Raw genomic sequence first — 26,584 nt, 5'->3', positions numbered from 1 at the left:
AATCAAAGAAAAAAAGTCACAGGAAAGTTTAAGTCCAGAGGTAGGCAGAATCACATTCTCCCCTGAGAGGCAACTGGGGTGTGGAGTGGAGGTGAGAGCAGCCGGGATGAGGTGGAAAACCAGATGACTCTTTATGGCTGATGACCAAAGAAGTGCATATATGAGAACACCAGCTTAGCCTTTCTTCACCTGAGCATCTATCCCTTGTTCCCCTCCCTACTCTAGAGGTACTGGGATAGAAAGGTGACCCCAGGTTCTTTACCATTGCGCTTATAGCCAAGGAGTCAGGCAGCCTCCCAAGCAGCTGGCAGGATCCTGTTCCAAGGGAACTCTTCTGTCTCATTCACTTCTTGGCTTAGCCTTATGGAGCATGGCTCAGAACTGTGCCATGGTCTCTGGGGGAAGCCAGAAAAGTTCAGAGACCCATAGGATCCTTATAACAGTCCTTCCACCTGGCTCCACTTCTGGCCTCTGAATGTACTGATCATCCAAGGGCCCATTTGGTATCTCCCAAATCCCTCCATTTCCATACATCTGAGTGCAAGCAGCTGATAGCTGGAAAGTCCTCCAGTATCATGGAGGCCAACAGCATAGCAGAGCTGTAGATAAAAGTCACCCATGGGTCACATTGTCCTGTGCACTTGGCAATGTGCTCACATTTCACTGGAGTTACTATGTTAGAATTCTCAATAACTGTCAGTGCAGTAGTGCACAGCTCAGTTACCCTTATTTCCGTTTGAAAGGAATTGAAAGTAAAATTACCTAGGCTCCAAACAGGGCACATATGGCTGTGTTCCCACAGGCAATTGGGGCTTCCTTGGGATGTCATACGGAAGGAGCATTTGGCATCTTAGACTGTGAAGCTACTCAAAAAAAGAAAAATGTGGGGTGCACACAACTCTGCCATACACTATCCACATAGCTGTGGGGGAGGTGCCTGATTTCTCCAGGCCTCCACATGGTCCCTTAGTAAGGAAATTCTTACCTCACTAGTTCCAGGTGATCTTTCTTAAGTGAACGCTGCTATGACCCCACACATAGTAGTGAGGATCCCAGCTAACAGAGGACAGGAGTTGGGGACTGTTTTTCCGTAACGCAAAGGCATTGAGTCATCTTGCCATCTTCTGACTGTTACAGGTGTTAGATGACAAAATAGCAGAAAGCAGTCTGAGATCACATAGCAGGATCTGGATGGTGGTGCAGGAATCAGGACACAGTGGGAGTGAGAGGTAGAGAAGACAGTGAGCTGTGTCCTATGTGGGTGGAATTGGGAAGGAAGTAGGGTATTGATCTGATTCTCTCTGTAGGCAGGAGGGTATGGTATACAGAAAAAGAGACTCCTGGGAAGAGCACCATTTGGGCTCAGTCATATGTTTTGAAAAGACACTGGGTTAGCTGAGCCATGAGTCTTTTGGTAACAGTGAGCTTCCCACCCTGCATTTTCTGATGGGTTGCATTAGCCTATGAAGCTTTGACTACTAAATCAGGGGCCATGGAACAGCTGCAGGTGCACAATTACATCCTTAGCTAGTGGCCCTTACAAGGAAGGTGGTAGGCGCCCCTGGGGATCTTGTGTGCCAGATAAGATGGGGATGTAATTGGGCCTTGCTGCAAGGTAACCACATCCAGGCACCACCCTGGCTTGATGTATGGATGTGTGTGTGTGTGTGTAGAGTATACATATAAGTGTATATGTATATATACACATCATCACATATATAAACATATATATCACACATACATATTTTCATACCTATACATACTTTCATGTGTGTGGATATATATATTCTGCTATAATAAGCAGAAAGTGATCTAGGTTGAGGTCCCCCTACCCTCCCTTCAGCAGGATGATGCTGGTCAGAGGGAGGTCTGGGATGATCTGCAGTGCAGCACCACAACCTTACTCTGAAAGTGATACTGAATGAGACATGGCATGACTTCTGAGTTGCCTAACTCGGACCTTGACTTCCATGTGCCTCTGTGAGACCTGGAACACAGTTCTTAATCTAATTGTACCTCGTCAATGGTCCTTCTTAAAAAATCCATTCATATCCAACCTCTGCCTGCCCTGCCCCTGTCTCTTCCCACTTGGTGGAGGTTGTTTTGAGTTCCAGCATACTAAATATATATCAGTGTTTGGATCCAGCATACTAAATATGTATCAGTCTTTGGACATGTTATTTCTGCCTACCACCAACTTATTCTCGAATGCTCCACACACCACCACTAAAGTGTTCCTTCTGTCCTTCTCATGCTTCCAGGCTGAGTGTCACATGCATTCCTTGCTTCTGTTACAGCCATTGTCACTGAACCTGGATCTCTGCCTGACAAGGACCACACAGACTTGCCCACTCCCGTGTGTGTGTGTGTGTGTGTGTGTGTGTGGTGTGTGTGTGTGTGTGTGTGTGTGTGTGTATGAGAGAGAGAGAGAGAGAGAGAGAGAGAGAGAGAGAGAGAAACCTTACATAATGTACACCTGTTCAAATTTAAAATTGCTAGCTGAAGGAATGCCTAAATGTGACCACACATTGCAACAGAGAGTAGAATGCATTCCCTCTTCACCTCCATTATCTTTGTGGAAATGTTCTGTCATCATTGGGTAATCATTTGGCTATCGTAATCCTATCGCTATACACATTCAGCGAGAGAGATTCACTTTGTTTTGAACATCCAAGTCAAATTTCTGTGAATTTGATTTCACATCATTTTTCCATGCTCTTGACATTACAAGACCATTCCCTGAGGATTGTCAGGTAATGTGATTTAATATTTACTCTGGCATGGCAATGCTATTTAGATGTCATGTTTCATTGTCAGTTTACAACAGTGAATTCCTTTCATGGAAGGGTGAATTAATAATGTTAAAGCAGGCCTGATTACATGTAGCCATTTATTTTATAGCCACTCTAAAAATGCTTTAAAAAGCCACTTCTAATGACCAGACCGTAAGTCTTGAAATGACTGAGATGGATCTCGAATTTTACCCATTTCATTGCATAAGAGCATAGAGCTGTCACTGTTCTCACTTAGCAGAAATTTTTCCTTGATGGCAAAAACATTCAACTCAATTTGGGAAGCATTTATCATACATCTGCTGTGTGATAAACCCTGTGTTCTTGGCCAGGCTTGACTGCTCTATCTGCCTTTCTTGTGCCCTCTAACCTCAGCCGCCTGTAGCAACCCCAGAGGAGGCAGCTGGCTCCTGGCGCATCAGCATGTGAACACAATGCTGCTGGAGTTAAACTGTGTTTGTGGCTGTCCTTGCTTGTTTTTCCGTCTATTTTCTCATGGGGATCTTCAACTGGGAAGGGAAAAGGTGTGAAGGAAGGGGAGAGGAGAAAACAGGGACCTGAATTCTAAACATCTAAGCACAGCACCACTTACTGCCCTTTCACTTTAAATCAAACCCAGGAAGGATCTTTAAAATTCAAATTGATGTGCTTTCTCTGGTCTCTGTTGTTCAAAGTGGACCAAATGGAGAGGCAGTCAAGGAAAACCAAGGGCTGTGAAGTGGAAGAAACCTGGATTTGAACTAGGGCGCTGCAATTTGTTTTTCAACCTAATGTCCCTTTTTGTAAAAATAAGGATAAAGCAGTGTGTCTTGAAGGATTCTGGTGAAGATTAAGTGAGATGAGGAAAATGACTTGTGAAGCTCTTTGTTTATCCATTAGATGGGAGTTGTGTTGCCCACTTGGAGGTAAGGTAGGGCACAGGGATTAAGTGAGGAATATGAACAGAAGAGCCCAGCCTGATGGCGTGGTCTCTGCTTGGGAAATGTGCCTTGCCTAATGAGGCAGGTGAATCTGCAGCAGGTTGTCAATAGCAGAAGGCCTCACTCGTCTTCCCCCAACAGAGGAATCTTTGCTGCAGCCCCAGGGCCACCAGGCTCCTAACAGTGGCCTGCAGTGTGTGTGTGTGTGTGTGTGTGTGTGTGTGTGTGTGTGTGTGTGTGTGTAAGGCAAACATAAGATTTCACATTCTCAATGAGAAATGCAGAAGGGATCTACATTGGTATAGAAAGAGGCTCACAGGTGATTCCTCAAGGTTTCTCCAGAGATTCCTAGGAAAGAGTGGGCTAATTCGGACTTTGTTGAAGGTTCAACCCATTCATGAATGGGCCCCCTTTTCCCTTCTTTTCCTCTTGAAACATTTTTGGGTGCTTATATTGCATGCTGGAAAAATAGTTTCTTGACTTCTATGGACCTAGGTGGTTTAATTGTGCGAAATAATGCATTTCACTCTAATGAATACGCATGAATTAGGACCTACTCCCTTCCAGGCATCATACTATGTAGTGTTGCCATAACTTCAAACTCAACTGTCTCTGGTCATGTTTGCTGCCAGTCCATCATTCACATTGATGTTGAAATGGCTATTGCAAGCTGCAACCCTGGTGTTTCAATGATTTTCCATGACTACCTAAGTTTTTCCCACAAGGTATTTTCAACAATGATTTGGGGGGAGAAAGGAGCAAAATGCTGCCTTAAACAGTGCTCAGCAGGTGCTTTGCTGCGGCTGTGATGATGTTGTCACTTTTTACTATAGGACTAGTAAGAGCTTTTGCTGTTGTAAGGTTCTTCTTGACTCTTAGAAGAAGATGCGGTATTTGTCTAAAGCATTTTTTTCCCACAGAAAGTCTGTGAACTTTCTGAGTTTGAGAAGCAGCCTGTGGAATGGAGCCTCTAGTCCCCATTTCTATTCAAGTCCTTCTCGGTCTCACTGTTCTTCCTGCCACACTGTGCTCTTCTAACTTGGCTGCTGTCCCCCTCCATATTTCCCTTCCACTATGTCTTGGCTGTGGTTTGAGTGTGTTCCCCAAGGGTACATGGGTTGAAATTTAATCCCCATTGTGAGGTATTAAAAGGGTGAAAATTTATTTTTACTATGGTGTTCAAAGATGGGCCTTTGGGATTAGATCAGACTCTCAAGGTGGATCCCCCATGATTAAATCCTGATGGTATCATAAGAAGGAGAAATGACAACACACACACACAGGTTCCTGTCTCTCGCCACATGATACCCTGCACCACCTTAGAATTCTACCAACAAGAAGGCCATCAGCAGATGTGGGCCCTAGAACTCCCAGAAATGTGAGCTAAGTAAATATCTTTTCTTTATAAAATTACCCAGCTTCAGGTTCTTTGTTATAATAATGCAAAGCAAAATAATAAACCTTATCTCCTCTCTCTTATCTGAGCTCACATTAGACATATAATGATCTCATATAGCAAACCTTAGCAAATCTCATATATTCCCTAAAAAAATTGTTCTTATAATATCCATTGTACTGTCTTTTTAATTTTTTATTTGTTCCTTTTAGATATACATGACAGTAGAGTGTATTTTGACGTGTTGTACATACATGGAGTATAACTTCCCATTCTTGTGCTTATACATGATGTGGAGTTACACTGGTCATGTATTCATGTATGAACATAGGAAAGTTATATCTGATTCATTCTACTGTCTTTACTATTCTTATACCCCTCCTTTCTCTTAATTCATTTTGTTCTTTGAATACAAACCTTATCACTTTGTTCTAATTATTGACTCAGATGTCTAACTCTTGAAGTTTAAATTAACCCAAAGTCATTTTTTTCCACAAGGTAGTACTGTATAGCTTCAACTTTTTCTTTATAATAGCTTTAAATAACTACAATGTTGATACAATTAATTATTTAACCATGTTGATGGTAGTAGCCACTATTCAAATCTATTAAAATAACAAATGGACTTTGGAATTATACCTGGTTTTGAATTCTGTTCTTTATTTGCTAACCATATGATTTTGAGCAAGTTGCTGAAACTCTGCACACCTGAAACTTTGCACACCTGTTTTGTCATATATAAAGTAGGGTAATTAAAACAGTAGGGCCATTGAAAGGTTTAGAGAAAATGTAGAGTATTGTATACAGTACATGTTGCTCTGTAGGACCTTGGTAAATGCATGTGAGGCTGTGTCATCATAAAGGACTTGGCACAATACCTGGCTCAAATGAGGCATTGGGTGAATGCTAGGCCTGGCTCCCCTCTCTGTCCTTCAAGCAATCTTAAGCCAGTCTGAAGAGTAGCAACTTGATCATCTAAGCTAAATGCTAACATGACAGTTACGATGTACTCATGAGCATTTCCTTAATGAGCTGTCAATGGAGGCAGAGGATAATGATCATTGCCCTTCAACACATATTAGGCCAAGTAGCCTATTCCTTCCCAGAGTCAGCTCATCTCCTAACATAGGCAAAGCCTATGCAAATAAACAGATACACAAATCAAATGCCTGCAGAACAAAAGAACAAAAAAAAAATGTGATTTGTAACCTAAATTCAAACAGAGCACTGAGTGAAATGCAAAGACAAATTCCAGTTCTGCACTCTGAGTTTTCAATCTGGGAGAGGGCAGCTGACGTGCCAGGAAAGTTTTCATGCTTGTTTTAATATGTGACTTTATAAAGACTCAGATATGACAAAGCCCACATTTTAGGAGGTGGTTTGCATTAAAGAAATAGTTTGCCACTTTCAGTTCCCAAGAGAAAAGGACATGCCATGCTACCCAGGGCCACATGGGAAAGCACTGAGATAAGTCAGGAGGCAGAGGGAGCAAAGGGAAATTGTGAGAAATAAACTTTATGTGGTTCCCCTGGAAAGAAGCAGTCTAGGCAGGGTTGGTGGGTTTGAATAATTTCAGCAAGCCCTAGAGCATAGGGGAGAACAGTTGTCTGGGACCTACATGGGGTGGTTAGGCCTGGGAATGGTGGCCTGGAGGGGACAAGCCCAGTTGATTTTACTGTGACGTGTGTGGTGTCAGGTGAGTCTGTCACTCTCTTTAGGAGTTGGCTGACTCCAGGGAAGGTGGTCCCCTCAGGGTCTACAAGGCCATGGCATCAGGAGATACCAAGGTGTCCTTCAGTTTTGGAGGTAGGGAAGCCTTTCCTGATCTTTTATTCAATTGTCAATCACATGCTAGCACAAAAGTCAGGAGAGGCTCAGGAAAACATACCTTATTGTTCTCATAGGCCCTAGCAATAGGAGGGTACCCCATGCGATGTGATGTGGGAAGCTACCCACACTGATCAGGAAGTTCGAGGGAAGAGCCTAGGTTGTTGTTTTTGTTTGGATTCCTATGAGCAAGGGTCAACAGTTTAGGATATGCCGGTTGGAATAATTGCAGATGACCCTAAGGTGGTCTCTAGCTACTTGGTACCTAACCTTAGGATGATGAAGGCAGAGGAATAGGGCTTCCTCAGGTACGTGAGCCAGGTAGAGGTCTGGCTCTGGCTTATTTAGTTCACGTATCAAAGATACGCATCTAAGCCCTTTGCTGTCTCTAAGAATTGGGTTGTCACTTGCTTTTTTGCTATAGGACTAGAAGAGCTTTTGCTGTTGTAAGAGTCTCCTTGACTCTTAGAAGAAGATGTGGTATTTGTCTAAAGTATTCTTTTTCCACAGAAAGTCTGTGAACTTTTTGAGTTTGAGAAGCAGCCTGTGGAATGGAGTTTCTAGTCCCCATTTCTATTCAAGTCTTTGTTGGTCTCACCAGGAAGGGCTGGCTGTTCCTAGCTAGAAAACTTTTTAAAATGTCAAAACATAATACACAGAAAAATTCACAGATGTAAAGATGCAGAAATGAGATTGGGGTCAATCAGCAATGTCAGTAAAAGTGCAAAAAAAGGGAGCATCAAGAACATCAAGGAAAGTAAGTGCTCAAGATTGGGGATGTAGCTCAGTGGTATAGTGCCTACCTAGAATGCATGAGGCCATGGGTGTGATCCCCAGCTCTGCAAAATAGTATCATCCACATCATCATTATCATCACTGTAGTCCAATTGGTTAAAGCCTATGATATGTAAGAGCTTTAGAAATGAGAATCACGGTGGAAGTTGTTGAGGTGATGGGTTGGGCTCTATTCTTTAGGAAGGTCCCATTTCTAGCAGTAGTGCAACTGCACTTGGAGCCATATTGAAGTAAAATCTGAGAGAAACACTGGCTTATGCTCTAGTTAGAAGGAAATCACCAGCTTGCTGTCAACCAGATCAAGCTTCTTGATCTCTGACCTTTTACATTCCCTTGCTGATTTATCATTGTTGTTATGTAGGGTAGACTGTGCTGTGCTTAGTGTTGATTTTGTCTTACGTCTTAGTTTTTGTCATTACTGCTATTCTTTTAAAGTTAGAAGTGACCACTGCAGCAGCTGCTCCAAACTTTGGAAGATGATGTTTTGTAAAAACAAAGACACAGAGGCACTCTGTATTCTATAGAGAATAATGACTCCTCTATTTCACTTACCCTGGAAAAACAGATCTTGGTACTTATTTTCTTTTGACAAAACCTTATTTATTTAAGTAAGAAAAGTAAGAAGAGAAGTGAAGTAATCATATTCATTGATAGTTTGGGAATATGCATTGTTTTAACCAAGAAGTATCAGAGAGTGATAGCAATGTAATTATTTATTTTTAAGCATATTGTGTATTATTTTTACTTCACTGCATTGGCTTTGATTGGAAAACAGGATAGAAATGATAATGTTGGTATCTTTTAAGTCCTATCACTGGCTTGGATGTCTATAGGGCTGTGGATATTTCTGAGATGAAAATCAGGTGTCCATTGTTTGGTAGAATAAATGCATTCTTTTTTTTTTATTATTCATTCTGTTATTTTTTCCTTTCCCTCCCATCCCTCCCACCCCTCTTTTCCCTCCATACAGTCCCTCCTTCCTCCATTCTTAGCCCCCCAACCCCCATTATGTGTCATCATCTGCTTATCAGCAAGATCATTTGTCGTTTGGTTTTTTGAGATTGGCTTATCTCACTTAGCATGATATTCTCCAGTTTCATCCATTTGCCTGCAAATGCCATAATTTTATCATTCTTTATAGCTGAGTAATATTCCATTTTATATATATATATTTTTTATATTTATATATATATATATATATATATATATCACAGTTTCTTTATCCATTCATCAATTGAAGGACATCTAGGTTGGTTCCACAGTCTAGCTATTGTGAATTGAGCAGCTATGAACATTGATGTGGCTGTATCTCTGTAGTATGCTGATTTTAAGTCCTTTGGGTATAGGCCAAGGAGTGGGATAGCTGGGTCAAATGGTGGTTCCATTCCAAGTTTTCTGAGGAATCTCCACACTGCTTTCCAGAGTGGCTGCATTAATTTGCAGCCCCACCAGCAATGTATGAGTGTGCCTTTTTCCCCACATACTCTCCAACACCTACTGTTGCTTGTATTCTTGATAATGGCCATTCTAATTGGGGTGAGGTGCAATCTTAGTGTAGTTTTGATTTGCATTTCTCTTAAATGCATTCTTAAACAATTTCCTACAAAGAAAGTCCTAACTTATCAACTTCTGTTTTCCCACTGATAAGTTTATGTTATAAAATTGGAGCTCTGCCTCTGTTAGGGTTCATTTTGAGAAATAAGAAATCATATTTAGCAATCCAGCCAATGTTTCAGCACACATATTTAAAATAAAGAATTCTGTTATAAAATATTAATACTGCTCAGAATGGTACTGTAAATGTGTATGAAATAACTAATTTCTCTTTCATGAGGCCTGAAGGAAAAGAAATTAACTAAAGTGCAAAATAAACACATGCAAAAGAAAAAAATTACATATATTTATCTTCTATTTGTTTGTTAGGTACTGATAGCTATTGAGTTCTCTGTATTAAGAAACCAAAATTAATTGTCCTGATTCTTTCATAGCCTAAGAAAAAGAAAGTGTTATATAAACAAACACATTTACATTCTGATGTGCTACGTAGAGGAATGAGGCTATTCTGAGTAACTGCTTTCATAGCGAAGGTGACATCTGAGCAGGGTTTTGAAGAGTGAGTAGGAGTTGAGAGCAGTGGGGGAAAGTACAGACTCTGGCACTTGACTCTTGCTCTAAATCCCAGCATTAGTCCTGGAGAGATTTAGGGTAACTTCTCAACTGTAGAATTGGGATCATATTTGTAGCCACATCAGAGTCTTTGTTATGAAAAGTTAATGCCTGCACGTGTCTAGAGCTTAGAAGACTGTGCTGAGCATGGGAAGAGCTTAACGTATGTGCTGCTATTGTTCCATCATTAAGAAAGAGTGGAATGTTGTTGCAGAGGGAACAGCAGGCTACATTTTTTTTCTATAAAAAATTCAAAATGCTGCCTAGTTAATAGCTTTTACAAATGAGCAATTTAACGCAAGACGTAGAAAAGAAAGGAAAATAGAATAGAGCCATTCAGAATAGAGCCACAAAGACCCTGACTGATGAAGAAGGGAAATGTTATCATGCACCAGGGAGCTACTTCATGACATGCTCTTGTGATAGGCACTTCAGGTGGCCACCAAAGGGTTACCTTTTCCATACTGCAGAATAGGTAGTGAACTAGCAACAATTGAAGAATAGAACACATTGACTACACATGCACAATGGAGGCAGCCCTGTATTAACTTTCCATGGCTGTAAGTGAATATCTGAGAAAAAAACAACTTAAAGGAGAAAAGATTTAGTTTGATTCACAGTTTCAAAGGATTCAGTTTGTGGTCAGCTGGCTCTGCTGCTTTTGGGCCTGTGGTGAGGCAGAACATCATGGCAGGGAATGATGACCTCATGGCAGTCAGGAAACAAAAAGAGAGCAAGGCAGGGGCACGACCCCAATGACCGAACTTCCTTCCACTAGGCCCCACCTCCTAAAGGTCACTCCATCTCCCAATAGAGACACGGGCTGGTAACCAAGCCTTCAACATTTGACCGTTGGGGCACATTTAAGACCCAAACCATGACATGGCCCATGGGCCCTCAGGACTCTAATATGCAAATTACCGTTAGGTTAAGTCACACTAGTACCCCCTTCCTGCTCAATGAGTCTTTTTCCTCTGTTGCTTTTTTTTTCTTTAGGAAAATATATAATATTAACAGATAATTTTAAAGTCCCTGAGCAAGGTAGTTTTGTAAGATAACCATTTAAATTTGTAGAAGATATCAATTGCTAAAACTATGTTAATTGCCCAGGAAAGGGTTATTCATTAAGGTATCTAAGTCAGGATGAGGAAAGTGGAAAATATAATGGAATATATAAAATCAGAAGAGAGAACCTACCAACAGTCTCCTTTTCCATGAATTTAAACAATCACTGAAGTGGTCAAAACACAAAATCCATTGATAGGCAATTAACAGCAGGTAAGGGAAGCAAACCTTTCTGAGATCCTGGTTTGGACAGGCATATTATGATTATTTGGGTAATATTTTTTAATTTTTTTTTTGGCTTACAAATTCTGCATAATTTTATATATTGAGTTTCTATTTAATCGAGCCTGCCTGAGTTTATGTTTCTTTCTTGGTATAAAATAGGAAATCAAGGAGAAATTGGATTCCAGTCACAAGCGAGATATGGAAGGCATGGGAGTTCCAGAAATCAAATATGGGGATTCTGTCTGCTTTGTTCAGCACGTAGCCAGCGGCCTGTGGGTCACCTACAAAGCACAAGATGCCAAAACATCCCGCCTGGGACCTCTGAAAAGAAAGGTAAAGGGTCAGAAATCCAGTCTACAATCATTTGGCACTGAATTGGGAGCAACTGGGCACTAGAAGTTTGTCTGAGGATCAGGACACAATTGCGTTTCACTTCTGACTGTTCTGACAGTTTCTCTAGTACATCAGTCTTGGTTACTTTAACCTCATATTCAACTAAAAAATAAGTTGATTACAAGGAAAAATCTGTGAGGAGGGTGTAGGATTTGTTTAACTTACTCTAAAACCTCATCTAAATGACATTTTAGTCATTTTGCTCTTTGGGGATTATCCACATCATTGCTTCCTTCATTTAAGTGGATAATGGAGTTATTGTGAAATTTCCCTAAAATGGAGATTAAATTGTCTACAGAACAAGTGCAGATTGCATAATGACAAGCCCATAGGAACCTATGTGAAGAAGGCAGAGTTATTATGGAATGATATTGTGTCTAGAGGTGTATCAAGATTTGAGTGACCCATCAACATGCCACAGTGAGAAACTAGCTAAAATACATGCAGCATCTTTTACTAGAAAGTCAATTGCTATTAGTAGTGTTTTTTGTTGTGAGAAGCCAGAGAATGGGTGCCAAAGGAGAGATGTTTGTTGTGTGGAAAACCCTTCCAAAATGAGTTTGGGTAATCAAGGAGTTCCAAGGTTATAGTAGGCACTGTATACTGTAGTTTGGGTATATCAGCCTAATATAGTAATGACAGAAGTTTCCAGAATACTGGTTATTATATGACAAGATGTTGTTAATAATTCATAAGGTAAAGCAAAACATACCAGGTAAATATCCAAAAAAGGGAAAATAAAATTAAGAAAAAGAGACAGAATATATGATTTCAACCTTTTGAAAACAACTACAAAGCCTAGATAAAATACAAAACAATTTGTTTCTATACCCAAGACATGAGAACTAATGATCATACACAGAATGCACCAAGGCAAATCTACCTTCATATTTTCTCCTTTGCATATTTGCTGATTCACAGAATAGGGAGTAGGGGTCTTGTGTTAGCTCTACTGCACTGGAGGGACAGATTAGATGTATGGTTAACCAATGTCCTGTAACTGCAGAGCCAGAATAGCAGGCACTAGAGAAACATGAGTCTGAAATTATCCTAAGTTGACCATGGATGGAGGATGAAGCCAAGAGAGCAAACAGAAGGCTGTAGATGTCATGGAGAACAGCAAAGCAGAGATATTGACAATATGGTAGTACTAGGGAGATGGAAGTTGAGGCTCTGGGTCTTCCAAATTGGGAGGCTCTGGAAAACAGAGTAGGCTTTTAGTTGAGTCACAGAGGGGCCACACCCCAGGAGTGAGAACTAAACCCTGGGAATAAGGGCAAATTGAAAATAGATGTTAGATCCCACCCCATTCTTTACCAGCCTATCAGAATCCTCTATAGGATACAATGTTATTTACAGCCTTTACAGTTTTTCAACCTACTAAGGCAATGACAGCATTTAAAGAGAGTGGAATGTTTGGGTCTTGACTATGGCTCTGGGTGGGAGGGAAAACTTCCAGGACTCTGCCCAAATGGAGAGATCCCGGGTTGCATTATTGGTTCATTGTGCTTGTCCCTGACCACAGATTTGTTTTTCTGCAGAACATGCATGTGAATTTGGGAGAACCTCTACATGATGTCCTATTACTTGGCCTTTGACAGGAATACACTGCTTCTTTTCATAAGGAGCAGGTTAAGTTTCCCCTCTAAAAATGTAGAGGATGTCCAAATCTGTCTTAAAGTTTATAAAACAGGAACCTAGAAAAACTAAACAGAATGAACAATGTGAAAGAGCAAATGAGTGATAGCTAACTTTAAGGGAAATAGGCTTTTCCCATTCCTACCTTGGACTTCTCTCTACCCCAGGGTGCAGGATTCCTCCATGAGGAAAAGGAATCTTCGCCTGGGCAGGCTGCTGAAATGAATAGGGAACAAAATACCATCATTCTAATCACTAAATTTCCCCCAGTTCTCATTACTTTCTTGTTTGGCTGGCCAGTTAAAATGTGTTATTTGACCAAGCAAAACCTAAGAATTTTGGTCTTTTGGGACCAGAAATCTGGGACTGAGACTGAAGTAAACATAGTGGCTTTATATTGTTAAATCTAAGTGTGACATTGGTAACCAGTTGCTGGGAAGCTCTGACAATATTTCCTAATGGTTATCCAGTGCTAAGGGCATCCTCTGCTAAAACTGAAGCTGTAGTATATAGATGGAATGGAAAGCCCTTTTTTTAAAAAATGAACAAAGACTCGTATGTGTCTGTATTCCATTTTTTATGTAACTTGATTATATCAGGATGTACCTTCAAAATAATAAAAATAATATTTTCCCCATGGAAAGAAAAACAAGTTGAGATCAAAACTCCTAAATATATTTTGGGGAGCCTCATGTTTAAATCATAATGACACAAAGACTGACTTTCAAGACCCACAAATGGTCTCTCTTCACTTCCATCAAGAGGAAACCATGTCCAGGAATTGAATCAGGATAAAACCATCCTACTTAACATCAACACATGCTGGATCATTTTCAGGGAAAGAGCTACTGACCCCCACACCAAAAAGCTGCTATTCCCACCCAAAAACTGTATTATGTCCTCAATGATCAGTAAGTAGACTTAGCTTTAGATAACTGACCAGATATCCATAATCTATTACCTCTCACAACAAGCATTTCTTGGCATCTATCATATTCTAGGAACCATGACAAATGATTTATATAAAAGTCATCTAAGTCTCCAAACAACCCTCTAGGACAAATCCATTTGCAGCTCAAGTAACTTGCTTAAAGTTAAACAGCTGGCAAGAGGCATAGCAGGACTAGAAGGAAGGTTGACTGATATCAGAGCCCATGCTTTGCAATTCCCTCATTTCCACAAAAATCAGGCTACCATCTTGAACTGATTTCCCTAATTTTATAGTTAACTAATTCAGTGTAGCTGTCCATCAGTAGAGAAATCCAAATCTGACCCCAGGAGAGAGTTTTGTTTAAATCTTCTTTGTTCTTCCCCAATTTATCTCTGGAGGAAAAAGCCCTGAACAGAGTGTGTTTTCCCGTCTTCAAGAGTAAAGATCTCTGTTCATTTTAAGAGAAAAAAATCTATTATAAAGTATGTTTTCACCCTTTCAAATTGGCCATGTAGGCCCAAGGAATTTATTGTAACTTATACCTTGGTGGCACATGAAATTTCATTTTCATCAAAGCACCATGTCTCAGAAATGATTCACATGCCAGTAATAGGGCATGTGGGTGAAATAACTTTGTTAATGTCCTATTTTCAAAATGAACCCAGGGGAACTTGGTTGGGGAAAGGAATAAGAAAGAAACACGGTAGAAAGTGTTGACAGCCCAGCTTGGAGTAATGTGTAACCTAGGCTTGCTTCCCTTGCCCTGTGAGTAGGTCATCCTCCATCAGGAAGGCCACATGGATGACGGGCTAACACTGCAGAGATGCCAGCGTGAGGAGTCCCAGGCAGCTCGGATCATCCGGAACACGACAGCCTTATTCAGCCAGTTCGTCAGGTATGTCAGCTCCTGTCCTTTCTCTTCCCACCCCACCCACCTACTAGGAGTGTTTCCAGGAAGTAGCTGAACACCAACAAAGAGTTTTACCAGAGAGCCTGGGACTGAAATTTTATTTTCTACATAGGTAGGGGACTTTCAACCAGCTTTACTCTTTGCCTAACAAATGCCCAATCATTAGTTAGTCAGATTGTTAGAATGAATTGTGAAGGTCTTTGAAGGAACGTTAAGGGAAAAGAGCTGGAGCGCTTTGCATCCCTTTTGTGTTTGTGTGTACAGAGGGAAGGAGAGAGTAGAAATCAGTCTGCTCCCTTGTGCTGTATAGAAAGGGTCTCTATATCACTCAAATTGTCACTATGGTTTGGGTCACAGTAGATTTGCAATGAAAGTCTTGGTTACCCAAATATGGTTGGAACTTAAATGAGAAAATATCTGAACTAGCTGCATGGATGGCAATGTCTCCAGCCTAAATGGTGCTGCCAAAGGGAACTTGATTCTCACCAACTTCTGTAAGGAAACCATTGTGCTGGAAACAGTGCTGTGTTCCCAACCACCCTTATGTTGTAGGAAAATATCTCTAAAGCCAAGAAGGTATAAATTATGTGTGTGAACTGGCATGAAATAAGAACTTCTTAAATATTTTCTCTAGCAGTAGTCCAAGTTTGCTTATTAGTAAGGGTATAGGCTAAGCTGCTGTTGTAGTGTAGAATAAATTCCTTTTTTTTTTTTTTTTTTTCTTTTTTTAGTACTAGGAATGAACCTCGAGGCACTTAACCATGAAGCCACATTCTCAATTTATTTTTTTAACCTTGAGACAGGGTCTCTCTAAGTTGCCGAGGCTGGCTTTGAACTTGCCATCCTCCTGCCTTAGCCTCCCAAGCAACTGGGATTACATGTGTGCACCACCATGCCCAGCTTCTCTTTTAAATAATTATAGAGTAGAGGTGGTTTAGGAAAAATAGGCAGCCCAGCTACTGGAGCTCAGGTTCCTTCTATCTTGTTGCTTTGGTATTTCCTACAGGTTCTTAAAAGTGTGTGCCTGGACCAGCACAACAACCCTGCAAGCTTGTTAAAAATGTGAATTCTCAGGTTTCACCTCAGAACCTGTTGAATCAGATACCCTGGAAATAAGATCCAGCAAATTGTATTTTTACAGGTCCTCCAGGAGATGCTGATGCATGCTAAAATTTAAGAAAATACTGCCCTGGAGTAGAGATCTTAATTTCAGCTGTATGTTAGATTCTTCTACACAGCCCTTTAACACCCTGATGACTAGGTTGTTGTTTCAATCTAGTTTCATCAGAATCTCTCCCACTAGTTTATTAAAGCTCCCTAGGTGATTCTAACATTCAGCCACAGTAAGAAACAGTCTTTGCATATTTTCTTCACTCACACAGTCAAAAATAGTGAACACCACCTTGCCTGGGAAGATTTTCTTCCCTGCAAAAGGGAGAAGAAAGACAAGTGAATGACATACTTTTTTAAAGGATATGATTCAGAAGTAGATCATTTATCTAGGATTCCATTGGCTAAATCTTAGTCACATAGCCATGCCTAGTTTCAGGGAGGCTGGGAAATATATGTCTGGCTGGCTGGCTGTGTACCCAAGTAAAACTCAGAGGTTCTGTTGCTATAAATTGAAGAAAGGAGAGTGATAATAGAAGTTTCTACTAAATGATGGAACTGAGACCCAAAAGTCAATCTTTTGTTTACTCTGAGCTCTGGCTGAAAGTTTACTATGACCCATGAGCAAAATACATTCTCATTTCTATGTCTCATCACTTCCAGAAACTATACACCTCCTTCAAAAAAGGATATAAAAATAAGTGGTTTGATGCAGCCAGAAAAAGATAGCTCCATACAAACATGAGTCATTCATGTAGCCCAACTACCACCAAAATCATCACCCTCTAAGATAGGTTGGTTTAATTTATCTGGAATCAAATCAGTTCAACCACTTCCCTTAAATATTTCATAAATTCTAGCGGCCCCTATCCCACATACATTCAAAAATTAATTCAAAGTGGATCAAAGGTTTAATGTGAGATTGAAAACTACATAATTTAGGTAGATGAAGATATAAACGTAAGCTTTCATAGAGTAGACAGTGGTTTCTTAAATATACCAAGAGCAAAAACAACAAAAGAAAAAATAAATTGGACTTTATCAAGATTTATAAATGTTTTTGCTTCAAAGGGCCCTGTCAAGTAAATGAAGACAATTTCATAATGTAAGAAAATATTTGCAAATCATATATCTGATAAGGGAATTGTGTACAGAATAAAGAATTCTTAAATTCAGTGATACAAAGGGCAAAACAACCAATTAAAACTAGGAAAAAGGCCTGAATAAACATTTCTCCAAAGAAAATACATAAATGGTCAACAAGCACATTAAAATATGCTCAACATCATTAGCTAGCGGGAAAATGCCAACCAAAACCACAGTGAGAGACCCCTTTGCACCCACTAGGATGGCTATAATCAGGAAAGTCATGAATAAAGTATGGGAGGGGATGTGGAGACACTGGAACCCTCATGCACTGACAGTGGGAATTGTAAGATGTTGTAGTTCTCTGGTATACAGTCTGGAGGCTCCTCAAAAGCTTGACTGTGAGAGTTACCATGTGACCCATCAATTCAACTCCTAGGTCTATGCACGAGAGAAACGAAAGCATATGTCCACTCATAAACCTGTACACAAATGTTCATAGCAACCCTTTTCATAATAGCCCCAAAGTAGAAATAACCCACATGCTCATCAGCTAATGAATGGATAAATGAAATATACTGTATCTGTAACATGAAATATATTTTGGCCATAAAAATTCTTTTTTTATGGCCAAATTTCTGAACTACGGATATTTACTGCAGCGTGAATGAACCTTGAAAACACTATGCTGAAAGGAGCCAGTCACAAAGAACCACATAGTGTGTAATGTCACTTATATAGAACATCCAGTGTAGGCTTCCTATAAAGGCAGGAATTGTTAATTGGGGCTGGAGTCTTAGGGGGAGAGAGAATGATGGCTGATACATGGGGGATATTTTGGAGGGCTAATGAAAAAAATGGGAAAACTGGTAAGGATAGCATTACTGTGAATATACTAAAAATCATTAGGTCTTGTAGCCTTTCAATAGGTAGACTGTATCATATGTGGATTTATGTGTATATATGTATATATATATATTTGTATATATATATTTGATTTATATATATATATTTGATTTATTTTCTTTCATTGTACGCAAGTGTGGTACAACTTCTTTCTCTGGTTGTACACAAATTAGAGTTGCACCATTTGTGTAATCATACATATACATAGGGTAAGGATGTTTGTCTCATTCTTTTATTCTTCCTTCCTCCCACCCCTCTTTTTCCTCTATCCAATTTATCCTTCCTCCATTCTTGCCTCCCTCCCACCCCTCATTATGTATCATCATCCGCTTATCAGAGAGATCATTTGGCCTTTGATTTTTTGGGATTGGCTTATCTCACTTAGCATGATATTCTCCAACTGCTTCCATTTACCTGCAAATGTCATGATTTTATTCTTCTTTATGGCTGAGTAATATTCCATTGTGTATATATACCACAGTTTCTTTATCCATTCATCAATTGAAGGACATCTAGACTGGTTCCACAATCTAGCTATTGTGAATTGAGCAGCTATGAACATTAATGTGGCTGCATCATGTAGTATGCTGATTTTAAGTCCTTTAGGTATAGGCCAAGGAGTGGGATAGCTGGGTCAAATGGTGGTTCCATTCTAAGTTTTCTAAGGAATCTCTGCACTGCTTTCCAGAGTGGCTGCACTAATTTGTAACCCCACCAGCAATTTATGAGTGTACCTTTTTCCTCACCAACACCTAGAGCATTCATCTAAAGAATCTATAAAGAACTGAAAAAAATTTACACCAAGAATACAAATAACCCAATCAATAAATGGGCTAAGGAAATGAACAGACACTTCACAGAAGAAGATTTACAAGCAATCAACAGATATATGAAAAAATGTTCAACATCTCTAGTTATAAGAGTACTGCAAATCACAACTACCCTAAGATTTCATCTCACCCCAATTAGAATGTCTATTATCAAAAATACAAGCAACAATAGGTGTTGGCGAGGATGTGGATTATATTTTAATAAAACTCTTATTTAATTCAGTGGGAATTACATATCTGACAATGGAAAAAATCATTTTTAAACAACTTTATTGAGGTTAATTTATATTTTATAAAATTTATTATTTGAAGCATTTAATTCAGTGAGATTTAATGTTTACAGAGTTTACAACCATCATCACAATTCAGTTTTAGAACATTTCTATTACCCTAAAAAACATCTCTTAGGACCATTGCACATTTTTAGTCACTATCCCCAGCCCTGGAAAACCATTAATCTACTTTTTTTGTCTCAAAGCATTTAATTGATAAATAATTTTTTAAAAGTATCTTTGAATCTTTATTTTTCACTTAGCATTATATTTTTAGAGTTTATCCATGTTGTTTTGTCCCTTTATTTCTGAAGAGTATTTGTGTGTGTGTGTGTACATGCGTGAACAACTGTTAGTATGCAGAGAGATGGATCTATACATATCACATTTTATTAATTCATCAGTTGATGCACAGTTGGTTGTTTCCATTTTTGGTTGTTATGAGGAATGTTTCTAGAGATGTTAGTCTAAAAGTTTTTGGATATATGCTTTAATTTCTCTTGAGTAAATACCCGAGAATGGAATTGCTAAGTGATAAGCAAATTTGTTTAAATTTTTTGTATTTTTTTTATTGTAGCAGAATATGAAGAACCTAAAATTTACGATTTTAAATCGCTTTTTAAGTGTACAGTTTACTGGCATTAAGTACATTCTTCACTGTGTAACCATCACCATTATCCATCTCCAGAATTTTTTACCTTCCTCAACTGAAAGTCTGTCTATTTAGCAATGACCCCCCATTGTCCTCTCCCACTGCCCATGAAAACTTTTTTTGGTTTTGTTTTTGTTTTTGTACCAGGGGTTGAATCCAGGAGTACTCTACCACTGCGCTACATCCCCTGCCCTTTCTTATTTTTTATTTTGAAACAGGGTCTTGCTAAATAACTTACGGTCTTATTAAGTTGCTGAGGCTGGCTTTGAACTTGCAATCCTCTGCCTCAACCTCCTGATCCGCTGAGGTTACAGGCATGTGTCACCGTGCCTGACTATGGAAACTTCTGTTCTACTTTCCAACTCTACGAATTTTACCATTCTAAGTACCTCAAGGACAATATTTGTCCTTGTTGTGTCTGGTCTATTTCATTCAGTAAAATGACTTCAGGAAGGTTCACCCATGTTGTATCATGTATCAAAATTTTATCCCTTTTTAAGGTCAAAGGATATTCCATTGTGTGTAATTACCATGTCTATTCATTTATCCCTCAATGAACATTCAGTGTATCTAACGTTTTAAGAAACTAAAAGAACTTTTCCAGAGTAGAAGTACCATTTTACAGTCCCCTCAGAAATGTGTGAAGTTCCTGTTTCTCCACATCCTTGCCTACATGTATTGTTACCTAATTTTCTAATTGTAGCCATTAGAGCATATAGGAAGTAGTGTGTCCTGGTTTTGATTTGCATTTCCAGAATGAACAATAATACTGACTTTCTTTCCATGTGCTTATTGACCATTCAGGATTCTTCTTTGATAAAGTGTGCTTGTTTCGTCTCCTTAAAATCAGATCTTTTGTCTGCTAATTGAGATTTGTAAATTCTTTGTATCCTCCAGTTACACAATCTTTACCAAATTTATGATTTGCAAGTATTTTCTCCTAGTGTGTGGTTTTCCTTCTCATTTTCTTGATGGTGTCATTTGAAGCTTTGTTGAAAGTGTTTTAAGTTTTGACTATTAAGTCTAACATCATGTTTGTTCATGGATTTTGCTACTAGTGCCATATCTAAGAATTTTGCCTAACCCAAAGTTACCAGAATCTTCTCCTTGGTATTCTTCTAAAAGTTTTATGATTTTAGCTCTTACATTTAGGTCTGTGATTTATTTTCAACCAATATTTGTATATGTTGTGAGGTAAGGGTTTAGATTAATCTTTTTGCACGGGGGGTTATATGGATATCAGATAATCTCTGCATCATTTACTGAAAAGACTACCTTTCCTGACTGAATTGCATCAGTACCTTTGCTAAAAGTCGAATGACCATTTATCTGTATTCCTATTAATATTCTTAAACAATACTCTTGATTAATGCAACTTTATACTAAGTATTAAAATCACACAAAGTGAGCCCTCTAATTTCGTTCTTTTCAACACTGTTTTTGCTCTTCCCAGCCTTTTGCTTTTCTGTGTATGTTTTAGGGCAAATTTGCCAATTTCTGAAGAGAGAAAAATGGCCTTCTGAGATATTGACAGATATTGCATTCAATCAACAGAATAGTTTCAGAAGACTTGTTTTAGTAATATTTAGTCTTATGATCCACAAATATGGAATGTCTATTTGTTTATTCTTAAATTCCTCTCAGAGATAGTAGTTTTCAGTGTATACCTCTTAAATTTATTTTGTGAAATTTATTCCTATGTATTTGGTTTTTGTTGGTGCTATGCTACAAGTAAAAGTTATTTTTTAATAATTTTGGATTATACATTGCTAGTGTATAGAATACTATATAGAAACTGCTATATAGAAACTGAGTTTTTAAAATACTACTCGTATTCCCGGTTACCTCATTGAAATTCTTTTTTTAGTTCTGATGGAATTCTTCATTGTTCAGTTGTTTTGGATTTGGTGGGGAGGTTATGTAGTTTCTTTAGAATTTTCTACATACAGTATTGTGTCATCGGTGAATAAAAGTCTTATCTTTTCCTTTCCAACAAGGATACCTTTTAGTATTTACATGTTTACACTGACAAAAATGTCATTTGGAATAAAAATATTGTGAGCAAATATCCTTGTCTTGTTTCTGATCTTAGCGGGGAAACATGCAGTTTTTCACCATGAAGGATGATGTTGTCAGTAGGGGTTTTTTTGGTAGATGTCCTTTATCAGGTTGAGGAAGTTCCCTTCTGTTGGTAGTTGGTTGGAAGTTTCTTTGCCTTGAATGGGTGTTAGATTTCATCAAATGCTCTCTTTGCTGATATTTCGAGATGATAGTATGTTTTTGTCCCCTGTTGATATGGTTTATCACCTTACCTGATTGACAATGGGGTGTGTACCTTTATACCTATTATTTTTATGTTTTGTCTTCTCCCTCAATCCTGTCAGTTTTTGCTTCCTGTATTTTGTTTTGTTTGTTTTCTGTTGTTAGGTGCTTATGTTTATAATAGGTATATTCTCCTGGTAAATTGACTACCAAAAACTGTCTTTTATTCTGTGAACATTCTTGCCTGTTTTTGTAGAACCATTTCAGGTGTCTTACAACACTGGCAACTGAAGGTATGACAGATCATCTCCAATTCTTCTACTTTCAGCTTGTGTCTGAACCTCAATTGCATTTCTTGTAGACAACAGAGATTGCATTTTTTTCAAATGTAGTCTGATAATCTTTCTCTTTTATTGATATTTTAATCCATTTATATTATCTAATTATTCAGATATTTGGATTTATATCTACATTTCACTTTCTTTGAATGTTTCAGGTCCTTTTTGCTCTTCTGTTCCCCATTTACTGCCTTCTTTTTGAGCCAAATAGATATGTTCTAGTAAACTATTTTAATTATTTGGTTGAGTTTCCTATTTATTCTTTTTTTCTTAGTGTTTGCTCTAGGAATTGTATTATGTAAAATAATCTACTTTAAATTAATATTAAGTAAATAAAATAATTTTGCTACAAGATTATTCTATCCCCCCTCCTTCTTTATGATAATATTGTCATATGTATTACATCTTCATGCCCAGTAGTATAATTTATAATTGTTTTATTTTGTTTTGGTGGTTCTAGGGAGTGTACCCAGGAGTATTCTTCCTCTGAGCTACTCCCCAGCCCTTTTTATTCTACTTTGAGGGGTGCTATACTGAGTTTTATTCCCAACTGACTTATATATTTACTTACTTACTTACTTACTTACTTATTATTTATTTTGAGACAGAGTCTTACTCAGTTGCCCAGGCTGAGATCCTCCTGCCTCAGTCTGGTTTACAGGTGTGTGCTAACATGTCCAACTGGTTTTTAAATCAATTAGAAGAATTAAAGAGAAAAATATATATTTAAACTGCTTTTTTATATGTACCTATATAATCCAAAATGTTAAGAAGGAAGGGAGAAGTGAGAAGAAAAAGAAAGGGAAAGAAAAAGTCTAGCCCATAAGATTTTCCTAAACTTTTCAGGAAAACATATCCATTCTTTCACTGGATCTAGAAGTGAAAAGTCATACTGAATTGAGTTTTGTGTTTCCAAACCTGAGTCCTGGTCCTTGTTGCACTCTCTTCTGCATTAATTCTGTGTTCACTAATATCCCAGGCAGCTATCTGCAAGCACTTAACTAAGAACTTACCACATGTCAGGTCCTATGAGGATTTGGGTACACAGTGATGGGGAAAAAGTACCTTCTTGACTCTAATAAGCTTGTAGTCCACTGGTGCTCCATACTCATGTAAGGTACTTGGCATTTTTTATACTAAATTGGAATGATTATCACCTTACCTTCTGTGCATTTTTAGTTTGTTGAATCTTGACTTTAGGCCTAGAGACAATCTTTTCTTATTATGTGTTCAGGTTAATATGTAACCACAGTTGAGTGACCAAATGCACTATGAATGCAAAGTAGAACTCCTTAGAAATGGACCAAGGAGGAGCCCCAATGTAATTTACATGTTCAACCAACTCTCAGTCACTTGGGACCTAATGATGCAATTCCACAGGGGATGGGTCCATTTTTCCTTCCTCTTTTCTTAGTCTTTGCTTCGGAGAGGTCCATGGGAGTACCCACTCAAGAAGATGGGGCAGCAGAAGCGCATTTTAGACCCATGGAAGACAGGAGCAATACAAGAGAGAGTTGGTAGAGCAGGTAACATGAGGTGGTAGGACATAGAAGAGCAGACATTAACACAAGAGAGGAAAGATCCAGAGAGATGGGGGACACTGAGAAAAAGTGAAGATCTGAAGAGGGAGGGACCCACAAATGAGATGAGGACAGAAGGCATGTGCATGCTCACACATAGAAATGTAAAGACCAAAACTCATGCAGACATTTCAGGAGACACATGAAACACAGAAAGAGATAGGAGGGGAGAGATAGAAGACAAGGATGTAGATGGACGGAGAGACCCAGTGAAGCCTATTTAACCTATTCCAAGAAAAAGATGTCATGGTTTAAAAGAACTCTGGGTTACTAAGCTTATTTTGTAAGTGTTTTTATTTAAAAGGAAAAAGTGTGATAGACACCCAGGATCACTGGAAGGGAAACATCTGCTACACATAGAAGTCACTGCCTTAATAATCATGGTTAAAAGTCCTCATTTAGATTACATGAAATCATTATCAGACATCTTAGGAAGGCCTGTTGGAAGCTAAATACTGAAACATTGTAGCAATTTTAACAGGCTAAATTATAAGTTGCTGAAAAAATATATGTGAAAAGGAATCATTTCCCTTTGTTATGAAATAGCTTTAAAAGTAAATCCAGATATTCTCTTCTATTGTTCCATGGGTTGACCAACTTCATTTTGTAGCTGTTGGCACAGAACTTGCCCCCTGGAAGCAGTTAGCTGAGCCCAGTGTGAAGCCATTCGGAGCCAGGATCTGGTGGATGCTTGTCAGAGCCCCACTGGAGGCTGGTGCCTGAGTCTGTCATCTTATGATTTTTAGTGGAAACAATCGCACAGCTGCCCCAGTCACCCTGCCAATAGAAGAGGTCCTGCAGACCCTACAGGACTTGATAGCCTACTTCCAGCCCCCAGAGGAGGAGATGCGGCACGAAGATAAGCAGAACAAACTTCGCTCCCTCAAAAACAGACAGAATCTTTTTAAGGAAGAGGTAAGTTTTTAAAAAATGAAAAAGTGAGATTCTCTTTGCATCCAGAGCTAAAATATCCCTATGACTACAATCTAACTTGTGCATTAATGAGTTTACGAACAAGCTGGAAACCAGGAGATGCAGAAGCTGGGAAGAAAAGGATTTACTGGGAGCTGACCTTCCCTATCAGCTACCCCTGCTTACATTAGCAGTAACTGGCACCTCCAAACTAGTTAGATTTTAAAGCTTCAGTGCCACATGTGTATCCAAAAACCATTCTCAGTAAATCTCAGTTTATAGCATGGCTTTGGCTGTGATTCCCAAATTTTGAGAGACATCAGAATTACCTAGGAAACCTCTTTGAAAAATGCAAATGCCTAGATTCTAGCGCATCAGGAGTGACTTTAAAAAACTGGTTTGAAAGATAAAGACGATGCAAGGTTTGATGTTGGAACTTGAGCATCTGAGTCACTGGGGTGGCTCCTGGACTTAGGGAAATCACCAGCTGAGAGTTTATAAGACCTAGATCCTCATTTGTGTTCCATTGCTGGCCGTATGTGACCTCAGTCAATTCACACACTTTCTCCAAATTTGGACATCATGATCTGATGCTAATAGGCCATGGTTGACTTCAGCTTTCCATGCCACAGGGGCAGGGATTATCCCTTGGGCATTGCCAAAATTAGTAGTATAGCATGTGGAGCCATCCCTATTAGATCTTCTGGCCAAAGCAGACTTGGGCTGAGGAGGATGCAGATTCTGTATGCTTTATAAGCTATTGAGACTGCACCTAACATCTCCCTCCTACTCTTTAAGAACAGATAGGCACAGATGGTTTTACTTGGTGGCATAATATTGCAAATTGGATGAAAAAAATAGTTGAAAATTTCTTTTGGTTTTATTGTTTCTAAATCCCACCTTTTTGAGGGGTGGAGGTGGGAAGAGGAAGCAAGCATAGTTGTCTTGTACATCTGAATGGAATTTCTGGAACTCATTTAAGAGAAAAATAGGTACTATATCCAGAACTATCTTGGGGTGAGTCAGAATCACTTCAAACCAGACGGAAAGCAAGCTTTTGTGAGACTCATTCTCCACTCCCTCTTTCTCAATATGTCCCTGGATTGAGCTAAACACAGCACGTGGGGGCAAACCCACCAGAGGTGATGACTCATTCCCAAAATGGATGCTATTTATTTCTCTGAGACATAAAAATGCATATTTGTTTTAAGGAGAAAAAACAAAACTGCTACCATGAAAGTCTCCTTGCATATTAGCACTCTGTGCTTTAAAAGGTGGATGGTATAGGAGGGAAAAGAGAAAGGGATCCTGTTCTCCTTATCAGGAATGTTTTCTTTTTCCTCAACTCTCCTTCTCAGGGAATGTTGGCCCTTGTGTTAAATTGCATTGATCGCTTAAATATCTACAATAGCGTAGCACACTTTGCTGGGATTGCAAGGGAAGAGAGCGGTATGGCCTGGAAGGAAATTCTGAACCTCCTATACAAGTTGCTGGGTGAGTACACATGGTACCCCATCCTGCGGAGACTGGGGGCATACAGGACCTCCGCAGGAACGCTCAACCTGTCATCCAGCCTTT

At 39.1% G+C, this 26,584-nt stretch overlaps 1 protein-coding gene across 1 annotated transcript in view; it reads left to right on the top strand.

Moving 5' to 3' along the window:
- Positions 1 to 26,584, top strand: part of RYR3 (ryanodine receptor 3) — a 506,360-nt gene that overhangs the window by 228,598 nt on the left and 251,178 nt on the right. The window contains 4 exon segments of the mRNA XM_079126345.1: positions 11,346 to 11,519; positions 14,922 to 15,043; positions 24,841 to 25,009; positions 26,365 to 26,500. Of these exon segments, the coding sequence (XP_078982471.1) occupies positions 11,346 to 11,519; positions 14,922 to 15,043; positions 24,841 to 25,009; positions 26,365 to 26,500 (601 nt within the window).

Source organism: Sciurus vulgaris (assembly GCF_902686455.1).
Source record: "Sciurus vulgaris genome assembly, chromosome: 2".
NCBI lineage: Eukaryota > Metazoa > Chordata > Mammalia > Rodentia > Sciuridae > Sciurus > Sciurus vulgaris.
This window is presented reverse-complemented; position numbering and strand designations above follow the sequence as displayed.